The following is a 15,206-nucleotide window of genomic DNA, read 5'->3' on the forward strand; positions in this document are numbered from 1 at the left end:
CATTTATCCCTAAAGAAAGGAACATCAGAACACAAATCTATATAAATAAAACAGTAGAAGTATGTGTGTGTGTGTGTGTGTGTGCATAAATATTTAACTGATAAACTTTTAAAGTACTGGTCACATAACACTGAACTTAACAAGAAATAGTAATCATGCACCAAGGATGGTTTATAGCGAGTAAAATCTTTGTTTGGATGGATGAATAATGAATGCGTACTGAAGTCAACAAGTTGAAATGTAAAATATTCATTTCAACTTGCCGACATATTTGTATTAGTTTGCACATGCGTAAAATTAATCAGAGCTAAAAGTGGTTTAATAAGCCTTTCTTATCTGCTTGTCGAGTTATCTCAAATGGTACGAACATGGCTGGAGTGCTAAATGTTTTGGTTTCAATTCTAGCTGATGGTACCCAGGTCATTTTTTTTTTTTTTTTAACTTTTGACATTACTATATACTAGGTCCAATATAATATTCATCAGAAAATTGGCTTTGTAATAATACGAAATGTGCATGAAATATATTTATGTGTATTTTATGACCGACAAGGTCACCCCCATTCTCCGCTATGCTAAATATCTGTCTAAAAAATAAAACAGTATTACGAAATATGACTGTTTGCTTTCAAATCATATTGAATAAAAAAAAATAATAGTTAATCAATAAAATCTCCTTTTTTAAAACCAATATGCAAATTGATAACTTTATGACTCATACCGCATATACATGAGCAGTATATAAAAAAGATGGTGCATCTATTGTGTAAAGTTGAATTAACTTGCAACACTGCGTTTTGACTTTACCATTAGTGCAAGAAATAAGTCCAATTTTTTTGGAGATAAAATTACATAAAAATCAGCACTTATATAGCACTTGCCCCGGTGTTTGGAGGTGTGTGTTGAGCAAATAAAAAAAAAAGTGGTAGTAGGAAGGCAGGCTCGAACCCGTACCATGAAGGAGGAAAAGAATGTGAAAAAAAAAAAAAAATGTGATGTCTTTGCTGTTGCATTCATCGCCAAACCGATGAAGGTTTGAATTAAGGCTAGTCTATTGAAAAGAGGGAAATGACTTTCGAAAATGTGGCGAAAAAAACGACTCCTCCCTGTAGAAAAGTGCCCCGTTGAGGGTGAAGTAATTAATGTTTTTAGCCAATTTTTCAATATTTGTCATCCGAAGGGTTGAGCTTCAAAACGATACCGATCCCATGAAAATCTGTCGCCTCTGTCAAAAGTTTTAGGCAGACATATAAACATACATATATACATACATACATTTAAACAATAAACAAACAGGTGAAATTTATATTATAGCATTAATCACAAGTGAAAATCACTTTTTGAATTAGAACACCGATGTACTTACGTATCATGCAGAAATAAGTATCCTCACCAAAAGTTAGCAAAAAAAATGATTGAGTAGAAGTTTAAAGGACTTCATTTTACCTCTAGAGAAAATGGATATCCTCTGTAAGGGTACCTGCATGTGTAATTGTGAAGCAAGTGTAGTGAAATCCTCAACCGCACCTATTTTGAGTTGTCATTTTTTTAATCCAGTGACAAGGAGAAAACTAGAATGACTGGAAACCATGCTGAGATAAGCAGAGAACACATATAGCACCTGGTATTCTCAAATGGTCACCCATTTTAGTACTGACCAGGCTCAACATTGCTTAACTTTGGTGTGTCAACATGATTATGCTGTAGTAGTTTAGTTACAAGTAAAAATCAAATTTATCGTAAATTAGTTTTAGTACCATTGAAGATTACTCTAAAAAACAGGGGAAATAATCCAGTTTGCCATTTTAGCAGCAGATACAGGGTGGAACGGGAAATTTGTCGCCCTAAAGAAAACAACACTACAGCTTTATTCTAAAACTTTTATTGAAAAAAAAATCAATTCAGGTAACTTGACTATGTAGTAGAGCTGACATCTATTCAATGTCTCAATCACCATCTCGATATGGGTCTGGAACTCGGAGCATGTCTTTTCCACAAGTTTGAGTGGGAGCGATCAGGTTGGCTTTGGTGTTATGGGAGATCATGTTGGTGATGTTCTTGACGTATAACCAAACGAAGTAGTCCAGTGGGTTCAGGTGGCAGGAGGAGGGAGGCCAGTGAGAGAAGGGTACAAAGTTGTAGCACTCCTTTTGAAGCCAAGCCTGGATTTCTTTGGATTTGTGAGCCATTGGCAAGTCCTGCTGTCACACCTATGGTCTGCCAACGACCACCTGATTGCACCAGGGGATCACCACACTCTTTAGCACATCCAGGTACAATTTCGTATTGATTTTCAAACCGATTTCAAAGATGTGACGTGGCATGATGTGACCCTCACTTGAAACCACACCAAAGACCATAACCATGACCGGAAACTTTATTGGGATGTGCCCTCAAGTGTTGAACCGTCCAGATTTGCATTTTGAGGGTGCTGGCAATGATTCTGTTGTCATAACTTGGCTTAGAAGAGAGCAGGTATTGTACTCGCTTGTTGAACATTGTGTCACTTTTAGACATGATAGACGGCTCCTATTGCTCGAGATTTGTACACAACTGGTCAACTAGTAAACAGTTTGTAACAAAACAAAAAAACAAAAAAAAACAAAAAAAAAAAACGGTTTTCATCAAACAGAAATGGAATCATATCTTTTCTAGGGCAACAATTTTTTTGTTCTACCCTGTACTTATGTTCCTATTAATGGCAGATCAAAAAAATACGATAAGACTGATTTTTTAATAAAAATTTAATAAAAATTCTCGGCAATATTCTCCATCATTTTTTCTATGTTAACACATCAAAATGTTTTTGCTTGAAATGTGATTTTCAATCATGACAAACATAAACATCTACAAATCAAATGATCGTAGTTTACTTACGTGGTCAATTGGGTCTTCAAGATATAAAGAACCATTTTTTTCAACATTGCTCAATCCTGTCTCGGTTCCACCTGTAAATATAATCTCAGATTAATATTTGTTAACAAGACCTATGTAAATTCTACAGGACAAGAAAAATATTTGCATTTTTAATACATACCTCAGGGTCTAGATTTTAGTCTATTACTAATTATTATTATATATTTACTCTCTCTCTCTCTCTCTCTCTATATATATATATATATATATATATACATACATTATTATCATGTCTACTTTATAATGATTGTTGCCCAGTATATATGCTGTCTCTTTGAGTTGTCTTACTCTCCACCATTCTTCTTTGTCTATAATTTTTATTTCGTCCCATGATGGTAGATGGTTTTCCTTTTCCCTCCAAATATGGCCAGCCATATACCCAGCTTTTCAATCATGTATTACGGCTTTTTAGTGTTCTTCTAACTGTACTTTTAATGGATGACATGCCTCATTTTTATATACTTTTTCACATTTACATGGAATCTCATACACACAGTTCTTAAGTAGACCTAGTATAGAATTTAACACAATATGGGAATCATTAATTATAAATAAGAGATAATATATTTAGTAATAAGTAAATAATAATGATAATAACTAGCAGGGACGCCTGGCATAGCCTGGTCGTAAAATATGCTTAAATAGGATATTCTAATTTATGCAGATTTTGTATATATTACTATTTTCGATCCATTCTTATATATTATAAACTTGTGATTTCCAAAATAAAAAATATATCCATATGGCTTGGGTGTATCAGCTTGAATCGAAACCGAAACCAAAACTTATGAAGAATAAAAGAATGTATGTATATAGAAATTGAGTTCCTTCAGCTATAATCGAAACTGAAAACTTATGAAGAATTCTTGGTAAAATTATTTATTACAAGAAATGGAAAGGCATAACAATTAAACAACAGACACTCAGAAGAAAAAATAAATGTGATACACAAAATAATACACACGCTATCGTATTAATATATAGATTAAAATATTTTATGTACCAAAAACAGTTTTTCGTCAAGCTATTTTAGTTAAAAAAATGTTGTAATAAAAATAATTTATTTAGAAAAAGGAACTGTCATTTAATATATATATATATATATATATATATATATATATATATATATATATATATATATATATATTTTAGATTTAATCTTTTTATAAAAATATTTATGTACAAAACCAATTTCGTTTTGCTGATAATGTGTCGCTTTTTTGGTTAGCAATGTCAAGGCTTTTCATGAAGTTCGAGGTATAGATAAACAGGCATTTTGGCTTTTATTTACATGAAAATGTTGTAGTAGTAGCAGTAATATTTTAATTAACGAAAACATCAGCGTCTCTCTCTCAATAAAAAATGAAAAAAAAAAAAAAAAACAATGAAAAAATCAAATAACTGCTCAATTTTTGTCCCAAATACTTTAAATTAGAAAACTTTTAGCGTCCGGCAGCCGAGAGATTTGTGTTATCGTTTTTTGCTACGGAATAACTTAAAATCAATTATATTTCTTAATAACTTTTGCATTTACCAGAAAGATAAAACCATAAATTTTATAGAATTAAAAACAAATATAACGGTGAGAACACGCTAATCGAATGCCACCTGGAGCGTTCGTAAATGTGTATTCCAAAATTAATGTCTATTCCAAAATTAAATTTCAACCAATAAAATTTACCGGAAAGCGTGACACACAAAAGAACATATATATAATGTTTAAGGATTGAAGTTAAATTCTGTTGATTAAAATATATATAAAGATATATTCAAGTTAAGAATTTGTTTGAAACAAGGAAAATATGGAAAAAAAATTATATTTATTTCCTTAATCCATGGATTTTCAATAATGGCTCATATCATCAGAGGAAATGAAATGCAATTAGCAAAATTGTCAGCTATGATTAAACATATATTTTTCTTTTTCGCTTTTCCCTCTTTCTTCTTCTCCTTAAACTAGCTTTCTTTCCCTCCTTTTCATCATGTAGAACTATCATCTAAAAATCTGAGTAATCGGCCTGCATTGTGAACCCATGTTTCTGGGGATCAGACTAGAGTGAAACTTTGTCCGAATGTTTACCAAATGGAGACTTGTTGAGTTTGGAGATTTTGCATTCTAAATTTGAATATATGGTTTGACGTATAAAGTTCTGGATACATGGATGTTGCACATCCATATACGTGTTGTTATAATCGGTGGAGATATATACAATGCAATTGAATATTGACCTCCAATATGATACAATGTTTCCGCAAACCCCCCAAAATTCTGGATTTTTTCTAGACCTTAATAGCAGCGGATCTTCATTTCGCCGAAGATAGTTACCATCTTTTATACCCCTGGAAATCTCAGTACGGGACATTTACACATTCTGGATGCTACCTCAAATTTGGAGCCTGTTTCTAATGTAACAGATCACTCTATTACCTCTAATATTTCCCTTGGATTATTATTTGTTCGACCTGGCAGAAATATCCTAGAAATAATTGAACTCAACCTGATTCTCAGACTGTATGATTGTCTATGACTTAAATACCTTTTAAATAACTTTTTCAATATCTGTGCTGATGAGCAAAATATGTTTATTCATAGCTGAAAATTTTGCTAATTGCATTTGTTTCCCCTGACGATAGGTGCCATTATTGAAAATCCATGGATTAAGGAAATAAACATAATTCTTTTTGATATATTCCTTGCTTCAAACAAATTTTTAACTTGAATATATCTTTATGTATATTTTAATCTACAAAATTTAACTTTAATCCTTAAACTTATATTTGCTCTATTTTTATATATTGAGCTTTACCTTTTTGGCTAGGATCGTCTTAAAAATATTACCTCACTGTAATATTTAATAAGACAATTCACTTGATTATCTACTCTGTGATTTAACTCATATATATATATATATATATATATATATATATATATATATATATATATATATAGTAATAATAATTAGTAATAAATAGTGATATTTACAACTAGAAATAAAATAGGTTTAAGGCTCCTAAAATTCGCAGCAGAATATTTCCTGAAGGTTGAAAGTTCAATCCTCAGTGTTGTCGATCGAAAAATACAATTATGAATTACATAGGGCCTCTATCTGACAGAATGAAAGCATGCTACCCTCATGAAGTAAATATAGGGTTCCATTTGAAATTTTGTCCAGATTCTCAAGTTTCAACAGAAACATTCCCAAGTTCAACAAAATACACCTGAAGAAGGTTAGAGCTTACATTAACCGAAACATTGTCGAAATGACAAGTCCAAAGAACCCAAATAATATGAATAAGAACAGGGGAGATAACTGCAAAATTCGTCATATTTACAAAAAATCTAATTAGATAGTACATATATAGATTTGGAGAGAGAACTAGATATAAAAATAATATGGCTAAAAAAAGAAAAATAATAATAAAAAAAAAAGATATTTACCTTCATCTGAATTTACTGCACATTCAGTTGCACCTTTTTTAAGCTTTTTATGCTGAAATAAATAAACCATATTATAGAGAAAGCGAAAAAAAAAAAAAAACCCCAAAAAAAACAACCCATATTATAGAGAAAGAAAGAAAAACATTAAATCATAAAAAAATGTTTTTTTTTTAAATATTTGATTAGATTTACTTCCAGAAAATACTATGACTGCGTTAGAATTAAACTCTGTATGGACGAATAGATTTACCTCCTCTTCTACTTTTTTTTTTTTTAAAGATGGGAAGCATTTGAATATAATTCCGATCTGGATAAAAGTATGTTCTGGAAGAAATTAAGAAAACAAAACAAATTGCAAATACATTATTGGGCAATGCAGGGTTGGTACTATTATAATATACTAATAAGGAAGTCTCATAATTAGCTTATTTTTGGTATACGGTAATAAAGTAAAATGGTACTCAATGTGTACTCAATAGTAATGATATGCATAATAATAGCATTATTTGCTCTTGGGTAAAGCAATACATTGAGGCTATTTCCTGCAGAACTAATGATGGGAATCAAATTGTACTTTAAACATTAATTCTAAATAAATCTCAGATTTAATCTTTACTAACCAATATTAATTATTTAATAGTGAATTAAACAAGTTGAACCGACATTAACATATACATTCATATGTAATTAACCAGTCTACCTAGGAATTGAAAGGACTTTTTTTATTGCAAATGTCTACATGGTAATGCAGGTGTAAACATGTACTACATTACAAATAGATTTATATTTTTAATATTAACAGTACTACCTCGCCTTGCAAGAGGAAAAAAAACAGAAGAGGTTATAAAGTGTATATAATGTCTTTATATTACAAACTATTGTTTCTCTTCCTCTCTCAATCCATCTATCTTGATCAATACTTGATCAATTTACGTGATTTTTTGTGTACGATATTTTCTTTCCATCATGGGTGCATACAACATAGAACTGCTTCTTTTTTTTTTTTTTAAGGGGAAATTCTGGCCAAGCACAGAGAAACTTGCTAGCATCCATGCAAGTTTTGAATAATACATACCTTAAGAATAATTTTCTTCTTTAGCTGGTTGGGTGAAGGTAATTCAGTTTCATTCTTATCAATACATTCAAGCAATAAATCTTCTGCAGACATTAAAACAAAAAAAAGTTTAATAATTAGAAATGTGATGCAAAAATATAGAAAACATTAAAAATAAAATCTAAAACCTTTCAAATTTATGCAATACAATTTTAAGACAACTGTTTTGGGTGTCTTAAATACAGTTAATAATTTTGAAGCAACAGCAAAAAAAAAAAAAATAAATAAATAATTGAAATTTGTTTTTATTTCTGATTAAATTTGGTAATTCATCATTATGGGTTGCATGATTGCCTAATGGATATCATGACTTATGGAATTGACTGTACAGCGTTGAAATGCTATCAAATTTATTATAGTCATTTGCTGCTAATAAGAAAGATGGGATCCATCTGAAAAATGATCCTAGTTGGAAAAAGTTTTCTCCATAGGAATTAAAGAGAATTACATGTCATTCTGAAGAATATAGTAACACAATTCACAATAAAAGTACGAACACTCAATTTTCCTACTGTGTTATGATGCTATGATGATCACACGTGCTCTAACTGGTTGCTTTGTCAATCATTTTGTGACCATGCCTTATCTAAAATATACACAAAACTGTGGTGCTGAAACAATTTAGTCAAAGACTTAGAGAAGTGGTCGTTGTTGTTTGTAATGCCATAACAAAAGATCAAAATGATATCATAGAATTTATTCTATTTGAATTGTGTTTCTTTGGACTATTGTCCTTATCATTGATATTTATTTTTTTTGGTTGCGTTTTGGTCGAAGAACTATTAATGGTTATATTTTTCGGCACTTCTATACTATACAAACAAAAAAAAATTGAATTTCAAGTGAAACAAATGGTAACAAATCCAAAAATTACGAAAAGTGATAAGGTAGAAAAATAATTATTAATGAAAAAAAAAAAAAAAACGAAATTTGTGAAAGGAAACAAAATTACTATATTATGTTTACTAAAACAGAGATAAGTTGACAGGGGAGATAATTAAGTTCTGTTACTTACATCATGTGGCTAACATAATTAAAAATGTCAGACAAAATTTATTTCCCATATGAACTTTATTAGAAACAGTTTTTCATCAATAATTATTTTTCTACCTCATCGTTTTACAAAATTTTTGGATATGTTACTATTTGTGACATGATGATTACATAGGTACCATTTGTTTCATTTTAAATTCAATATATTTGTTTTTCGTTTGTATGATATAGCAGCACCTATTTTTCACCCATACTCAAATATTGTTGATTACTTGTGTATAATGTACATTGAGATTTATTACAAACTCTGATTTAAATATGTGAAAACAATAATAAAAATTCTCATGGTAACATTACATAGTAAAATAAAAAAAACAACAACATTTTACTCTGATTTTATGAAAAGTTTTTAGAGAAAATATTAAAAAAATAATAAGCATAGAAACTAACCTCCAAACATGTCTTTAAAAGCCATTGCCATCTTGCGCTGTTGAGGGAGAGTGCAATGATTTTCTATGGATAAAATCAATGGATAACTGGGAAAGAAAAAGGAAAATAAATTTACGTACAAGGTGAATACAAGTGAAAGTACAAGGTGACTTAATGTTGTGAAGGAACATAACTGGCTATACACCGGTTACAAACTGTATATATATATTGGACTGTTTGGCAGACAGCGGCAGACAGCGGCAGACAAGCAGTCGCAGTAAGACGGATAGTCTTACGTGTTGATTATCAGACTTTCTTCCCCATACTTGTTACTATGTACTTCTATTTACCTTAGGCGAGCAGCCTTACGTTTCTGTATTATAAATAAACCCCATTACACATACCACTCGGTGTAACTCACGTTTGTCTTTATTTCCTAAGTATTTAGGAATATAACAATGGCGACGAAAGGATGTTCTTTCTCTTAACAGAGATAAATTACCGTACCAAGGACTGTGTACAATGCAAGGATTTTTTGTTTTACGAAAAAAACAAACTACACAAGGATTTTTGACCACGTGCGTCAATGAATTTAAAAATTTTTCCTACCTAAAGTAGCGAAAAGTACGGATTTTTCTTCGTAAAGAACTCACAAGAAATTATAGAAACATGTTCAAGGTAAAGTGGAATTTATATTTATTTTGACAAGTAAAAAAAAAAAAAAAAAAAAATGGTCGCAAGTTGAATTCGAAACTACACTAAAGGATTACGAGTTTCGAAAGAAAAAATATAAATACAACGACTATTGTACCATTTTATGCCACGTGGGAACGGCAGCCATATATTTTTTTTTTTTTGGAAAATTAATTGTTTGTTATTGCCTTTATATAAATAATTGGAACTATTTGTCGTGGGAAGTAAGAAATATTTTGTGTATGAACTTACGTTGTTGAAAAAAAAAAAAAAAAAAAAAAAAAAAAAAAAAAAAAGAATTATTTTACAAAGCCTGTTGAATTACTATGGATGAACTTTGTTGAAACGTGTTGTGTCTGCATATTGCTACTAATTTACGATATACGTAAATTTACGATTTTTCTTTGGAATTATTGTGTAGAATTCGAAAAGACATTTTTGTACTAGAAGCTAACATGGAACAATTAGCAGAGTTAACTAAGGCTCTAGCCCTTAGCATCCAGGAACAGACAAAAATGACTCAACAATTTTTAGCGCAACAACAACAACAACAACAAATTCAACAACAACAGCTACAGCAACAGCTGCAACAACAACAAGAAAGAACACAAAAAACTTTAGAGGCACAACAAGAACAAACAAACATACTACAACGACAAATGTCGACACAGCAAAAGAATTTAGAAAAGCTAATTCTAACGTCGACCGGGAAGAAGACTAATTTTTCTGCCGAGGGTATTTCAAATTCACTAACGGAATTTCGTTACTCCCCGGATACTGGTGTTACTTTCCCTGCATACTACAGAAGATACGAAACAATTTTTACGAAAAGATGTTTAGACTGGACCGATGAGGAAAAAGTTACCCTGCTACTACAAAAACTGGGTACTGATGAAAACACCAAGTATGCAAATCTAATTCTACCAAAAAAACCGGAGGAGGTTTCGTTCGAGGAAACAATTAGTACCTTGTCGAAAATATTTGATAAAAGGGATAGCCTATTTCACTCTAGATACAAATGTTTGAACATTCAGAAGGCAGAAGCTGAAGACTATCTAGAATATGCTTGCACTGTGAACTGTTTATGCGAATCATTTAAATTGAATGAAATTTCCGCAGACCAATTTAAATGTTTAATCTTTGTACAAGGTCTCACAGCACCAAGGGACAAAGATATACGTTCACGGATCCTAACAATTATGGAGGCGGATCCTAACATAACATTGCAAAAAGTCACTGAAGAGTGTCAACGTCTGATTAACATAAAGAAAGACAACACTCGCATTGAAGAGAAAAATATTTTTAAGGTGCAGCAAGTAAAAAGACAAGGGACCACAAGAAAGTCCAGGTTCCAAGAACACAGGATCCTTAAAGGATACAAAGACCCAAAGCTAAAGTGTAAATGTTGTGGTAGTTTAAGACACAACAATAAGACCTGCTGGTTTAGGAACAAAATATGTTATGAATGTGGTCTCAGAGGTCACAAGGGAACATACTGTGCCCAGAAGAAAAGACAAGGGACCGATAATGTAAATACGCTTCGCATGAATAAAGAAAAAAGCTGCGAAAGACGGAAATATGTTGATGTTCGGATAAATGGACATCTGGTTACATTGCTTCTGGATAGCGGTGCAGATATTAGTATTATAAATGAAGATATATGGAAAAGGATAGGTCGACCTGAATTAACGAAAACCAGAAAGACGGCGAGAAGTGTGTGCGGCAAAAGATTAGAGTTCAAGGGAGAATTAAAATGCAAAGTGACATTCGCTAACCAGACTCATAAATCCAAAGTGTACGTCGTACCAGGAAAGAATACATGCCTGTTTGGGGTAGATTGGATTGTCCTGTTTAATTTATGGGAGAAACCCATAAATTCGTTTTGTAACGTTTTAACTGCAGAAAAAGCAAACCAAAGGGAAGACTTCCTGAAGGATTTGAAAACTGAATTTCCCAATGTTTTTGCCGAAGGACTAGGACTCTGTATTAAGACAGAGGCAAAATTTGAATTAAAGAAAAATGCCACTCCAGTATTCAAACCTAAAAGGAATGTGCCTTTTTCAGCGATGGACGCAATCGAAAAAGAGTTGGATAGACTTCAACAACTGGAAGTCATTGAAAAAGTTAACCACACAGATTGGGCAAGTCCAACCGTGTATGTAAAGAAAAAAAATAACAGAATAAGGGTCTGTGGAGATTTTTCAACGGGTTTAAATGACTGTCTATTGGACCATAATTATCCCCTTCCGTCCGCAGAAGATCTGTTCTCTAAGCTTAACGGAGGAAAAATTTTTTCTAAGATAGACCTCTCAGATGCTTACTTGCAAATTAAGATCAGCGATGAATGCTCCAAATACTTAGGCATAAATACTCATAAGGGCATTTTTAAGCTAAAGAGGCTTCCTTTTGGATTAAAGGTTGCTCCTGCTATTTTCCAGCAAATTATGGACACGATGCTGGCAGGGTTGGAATTTTCAATGGCCTACCTTGACGATATCCTAATTAAAAGTGAAAATTTGCAAGATCATAAGAAGCATGTAAAAGAAGTATTCAAAAGAATACAGGAATTTGGTTTTAAATTGAGCCCAGAAAAATGCGATTTTTTTATGAAAAAAATTAAATATCTAGGTCAAATAATCGACAAAGAGGGTCGAAGACCGGATCCACAAAGGACTGAAGCAATTGAAAAGATGCCTGCTCCAGATTCAGTGACAAAATTAAAATCGTTTTTGGGATTAGTTCAATACTATGCAATTTACATCCCTAACATACATAATTTAAGAGCTCCTCTTAACGAGTTACTGAAAAAGGGTGTTAAATGGAACTGGAATAAGGAATGTGAATCTGCTTTCCAAAATATCAAAAGATGTCTACTGTCAGACTTAGCATTGGCACATTTCAATCCAGAAAAGGAACTAATACTAGCAACGGACGCCAGTGATTACGGTGTTGGCGCTGTATTACTTCACAAGTATGAGGATGGTAGGACAAAAGCTATCGCCCATGCTTCAAGAACGTTGGTTGCAGCGGAGAAAAATTACAGCCAAATTGAAAAAGAGGCGCTGTCGATAATATTTGGAATTACAAAGTACAATCGATTTCTCCATGGACGATCTTTTATTTTGCAAACCGACCATAAACCCCTACTTACCATATTTGGATCAAAGAAAGGCATTCCCACACATACTGCGAATCGATTACAGCGATGGGCTGTAACCCTCTTAAACTATCAGTTTAAGATGGAACATGTATCCTCAAAAAAGTTAGGACACGCAGATGCATTATCACGGTTGATCCCTAAAAGAAGCGAAAGTTTCGAAGAAACGGTAATTGCTGCGCTTAAAGACGAAAGTGAATGTACAAGTTCAATGTGTAATATGATACGTGAACTTCCGGTAACTTTCGAAAAAATAAAAAAAGAGGCAGTAAATGACATTTTCATTAAGAAAATGAAAAATCAATTGGGATGGATAAAAAAAAATAAAAAGGTAGATCAAACAACGCCTTTTTCCATCTGTGAAGATGTGCTCATGTATGGTGAGAGGATCGTAATTCCACTAACGTTACAGAGGAAAATTCTGAAGGAATTTCATACAGGTCATCCGGGCATTTCGAGAATGAAATCCCTTATGAGAGGATATGTGTACTGGCCTGGTATGGACAAGGAAGTTGAAAAATGTGTCAAGACATGCAGAGGATGTCAATTAGCAGCTCGAGATCCTCCAGTAAAAACGACGCCATGGCCAAAGACGGACCTACCCTGGTCACGTCTGCATATTGATTATGCGGGACCTATAAATGGTTATTTTTACTTGATTATTGTAGATTCTTTTTCAAAATGGCCAGAAATATTTAAGTTTAGACATCCAACAGCAAAAAACACTGTGAGTGCGCTTAATGAAATTTTTAGCCGTTTTGGAGTGCCAAAAACCCTAGTGAGCGATAATGGAACAGCATTTACTGCTCATGAATTCAAAGAATTCTGTGACTCACTAAATATTCTACATATGACAACACCTGTGTACCATCCACGATCGAATGGGTTGGCCGAAAAATTTGTAGATACGTTTAAAAGGGCACTTAAGAAAAATCTTACTACGGACACAGACGAACAATGTATTCAAACATTTTTAGCAATTTACAGGGTGACACCAAATCCTAATAATAATGTCAATTCTTCCCCGGCTGAGCTAATGTTTGCAAGAAAGATAAGATCTGTCTTCGATAGGCTGCTACCAGAGAAAAAGAAAGTTTTCAAAAAAGAAAACCTTAATACCAAGTGCTTCTCCCCAGGTGAAAATGTATATTTCAAAAATTTTCAAAATGGACGAAATCAGTGGGTTGAAGGTATTATCAAAAAAAGGATTGGGAGCATGGTCTATACCATCCAAGGATTAAGTTTTGTCTGCAAAAGACACAGAAATCAAATACGTCCCAGACTGTCTCCAAATGTGGAAGAGACACCAATGGAAACATTGTGCAATATTTTTGATATACCAAAACCAGCGTGTGTACCGCAAACAATGAATATTTCGCCTGAACCGACCATACGGGCTGGACAGAAACCTTTACCCCGGGTAACGCTGACCAGAAGGAAAAGCGCAAGAAAGAGAAAAGTTACCAGGAGATTAAGCCCTGACCCTAAAAGGAAGAGGTATTTAAGCTAAAATCAGGAAGATTTCAGCTTCAGGGGGAGGTGTTGTGAAGGAACATAACTGGCTATACACCGGTTACAAACTGTATATATATATTGGACTGTTTGGCAGACAGCGGCAGACAAGCAGTCGCAGTAAGACGGATAGTCTTACGTGTTGATTATCAGACTTTCTTCCCCATACTTGTTACTATGTACTTCTATTTACCTTAGGCGAGCAGCCTTACGTTTCTGTATTATAAATAAACCCCATTACACATACCACTCGGTGTAACTCACGTTTGTCTTTATTTCCTAAGTATTTAGGAATATAACACTTAAATACCACCAGCAGAACAATTAATAAAATTATCCTTTTTGCAATCCAATTATTTTTACTACAAAAAACTTCAATCTATGCTCGACTTATCCAAAATGTTTCAGTAATTTAAAAAGATAAAATATGTTATCAAAATTTGAAATTTACTCATCACGGAACAAATATGTCATATTCCAAAAATCACACAAAATGATCCAATTTTTTTTTTTTTTTAACTAAGAGGATCAAATTTTATGAGGAAGCAAGACGGGGGGCTGGGAGCCATCATTTTTTAACATATGTTAAAATTCAAGATGACAACAGAATTTGACTGAGATTTTGTTTGTATTCAAAATAATTAAAAGTTTTTAATGGCTAAAAACAATAGAATTTGATTGTCTTATTTAAAAAAAAAAAAAACTACGTAATCAGTTTATATGATATTTAAAATATGACATCTTCGTTAGGTGACAAGTACGAACATTATACAGATTTTCTGTATTTTTTTTTTTTTTTAAGTAATTCTAAATAAGCACCCCAAAAAATTGTTTTCATATGCTTTAAATATAATCATGTGAAACGTTATTATTTTACGACAACCACAGAATGACTCCAAAATAATGTCACCAATGAAATCTATACATGTCTGTCTGTTTATCTGTCTGTTCGTC

General features: G+C 32.5%; 1 protein-coding gene across 7 annotated transcripts in view; it reads right to left on the minus strand.

The window, feature by feature from the left end:
- LOC145284546 (1-phosphatidylinositol 4,5-bisphosphate phosphodiesterase gamma-1-like) overlaps positions 1-15,206 on the minus strand; it is a 335,906-nt gene that overhangs the window by 95,856 nt on the left and 224,844 nt on the right. For all 7 annotated transcript variants that reach the window (XM_080133455.1, XM_080133452.1, XM_080133453.1 and 4 more), the window contains 4 exons: positions 8,912-8,997; positions 7,430-7,512; positions 6,355-6,406; positions 2,877-2,947 (listed from right to left, as the gene is read on the minus strand). In XM_080133455.1, the coding sequence (XP_079989581.1) occupies positions 2,877-2,947; positions 6,355-6,406; positions 7,430-7,512; positions 8,912-8,997 (292 nt within the window). The remainder of the gene's footprint in view (positions 1-2,876; positions 2,948-6,354; positions 6,407-7,429; positions 7,513-8,911; positions 8,998-15,206) is intronic.

The sequence above is a fragment of the Euprymna scolopes genome, chromosome 9 (genome assembly GCF_053919585.1).
Source record: "Euprymna scolopes isolate OS-2025 chromosome 9, ASM5391958v1, whole genome shotgun sequence".
NCBI classification, from domain to species: domain Eukaryota; kingdom Metazoa; phylum Mollusca; class Cephalopoda; order Sepiida; family Sepiolidae; genus Euprymna; species Euprymna scolopes.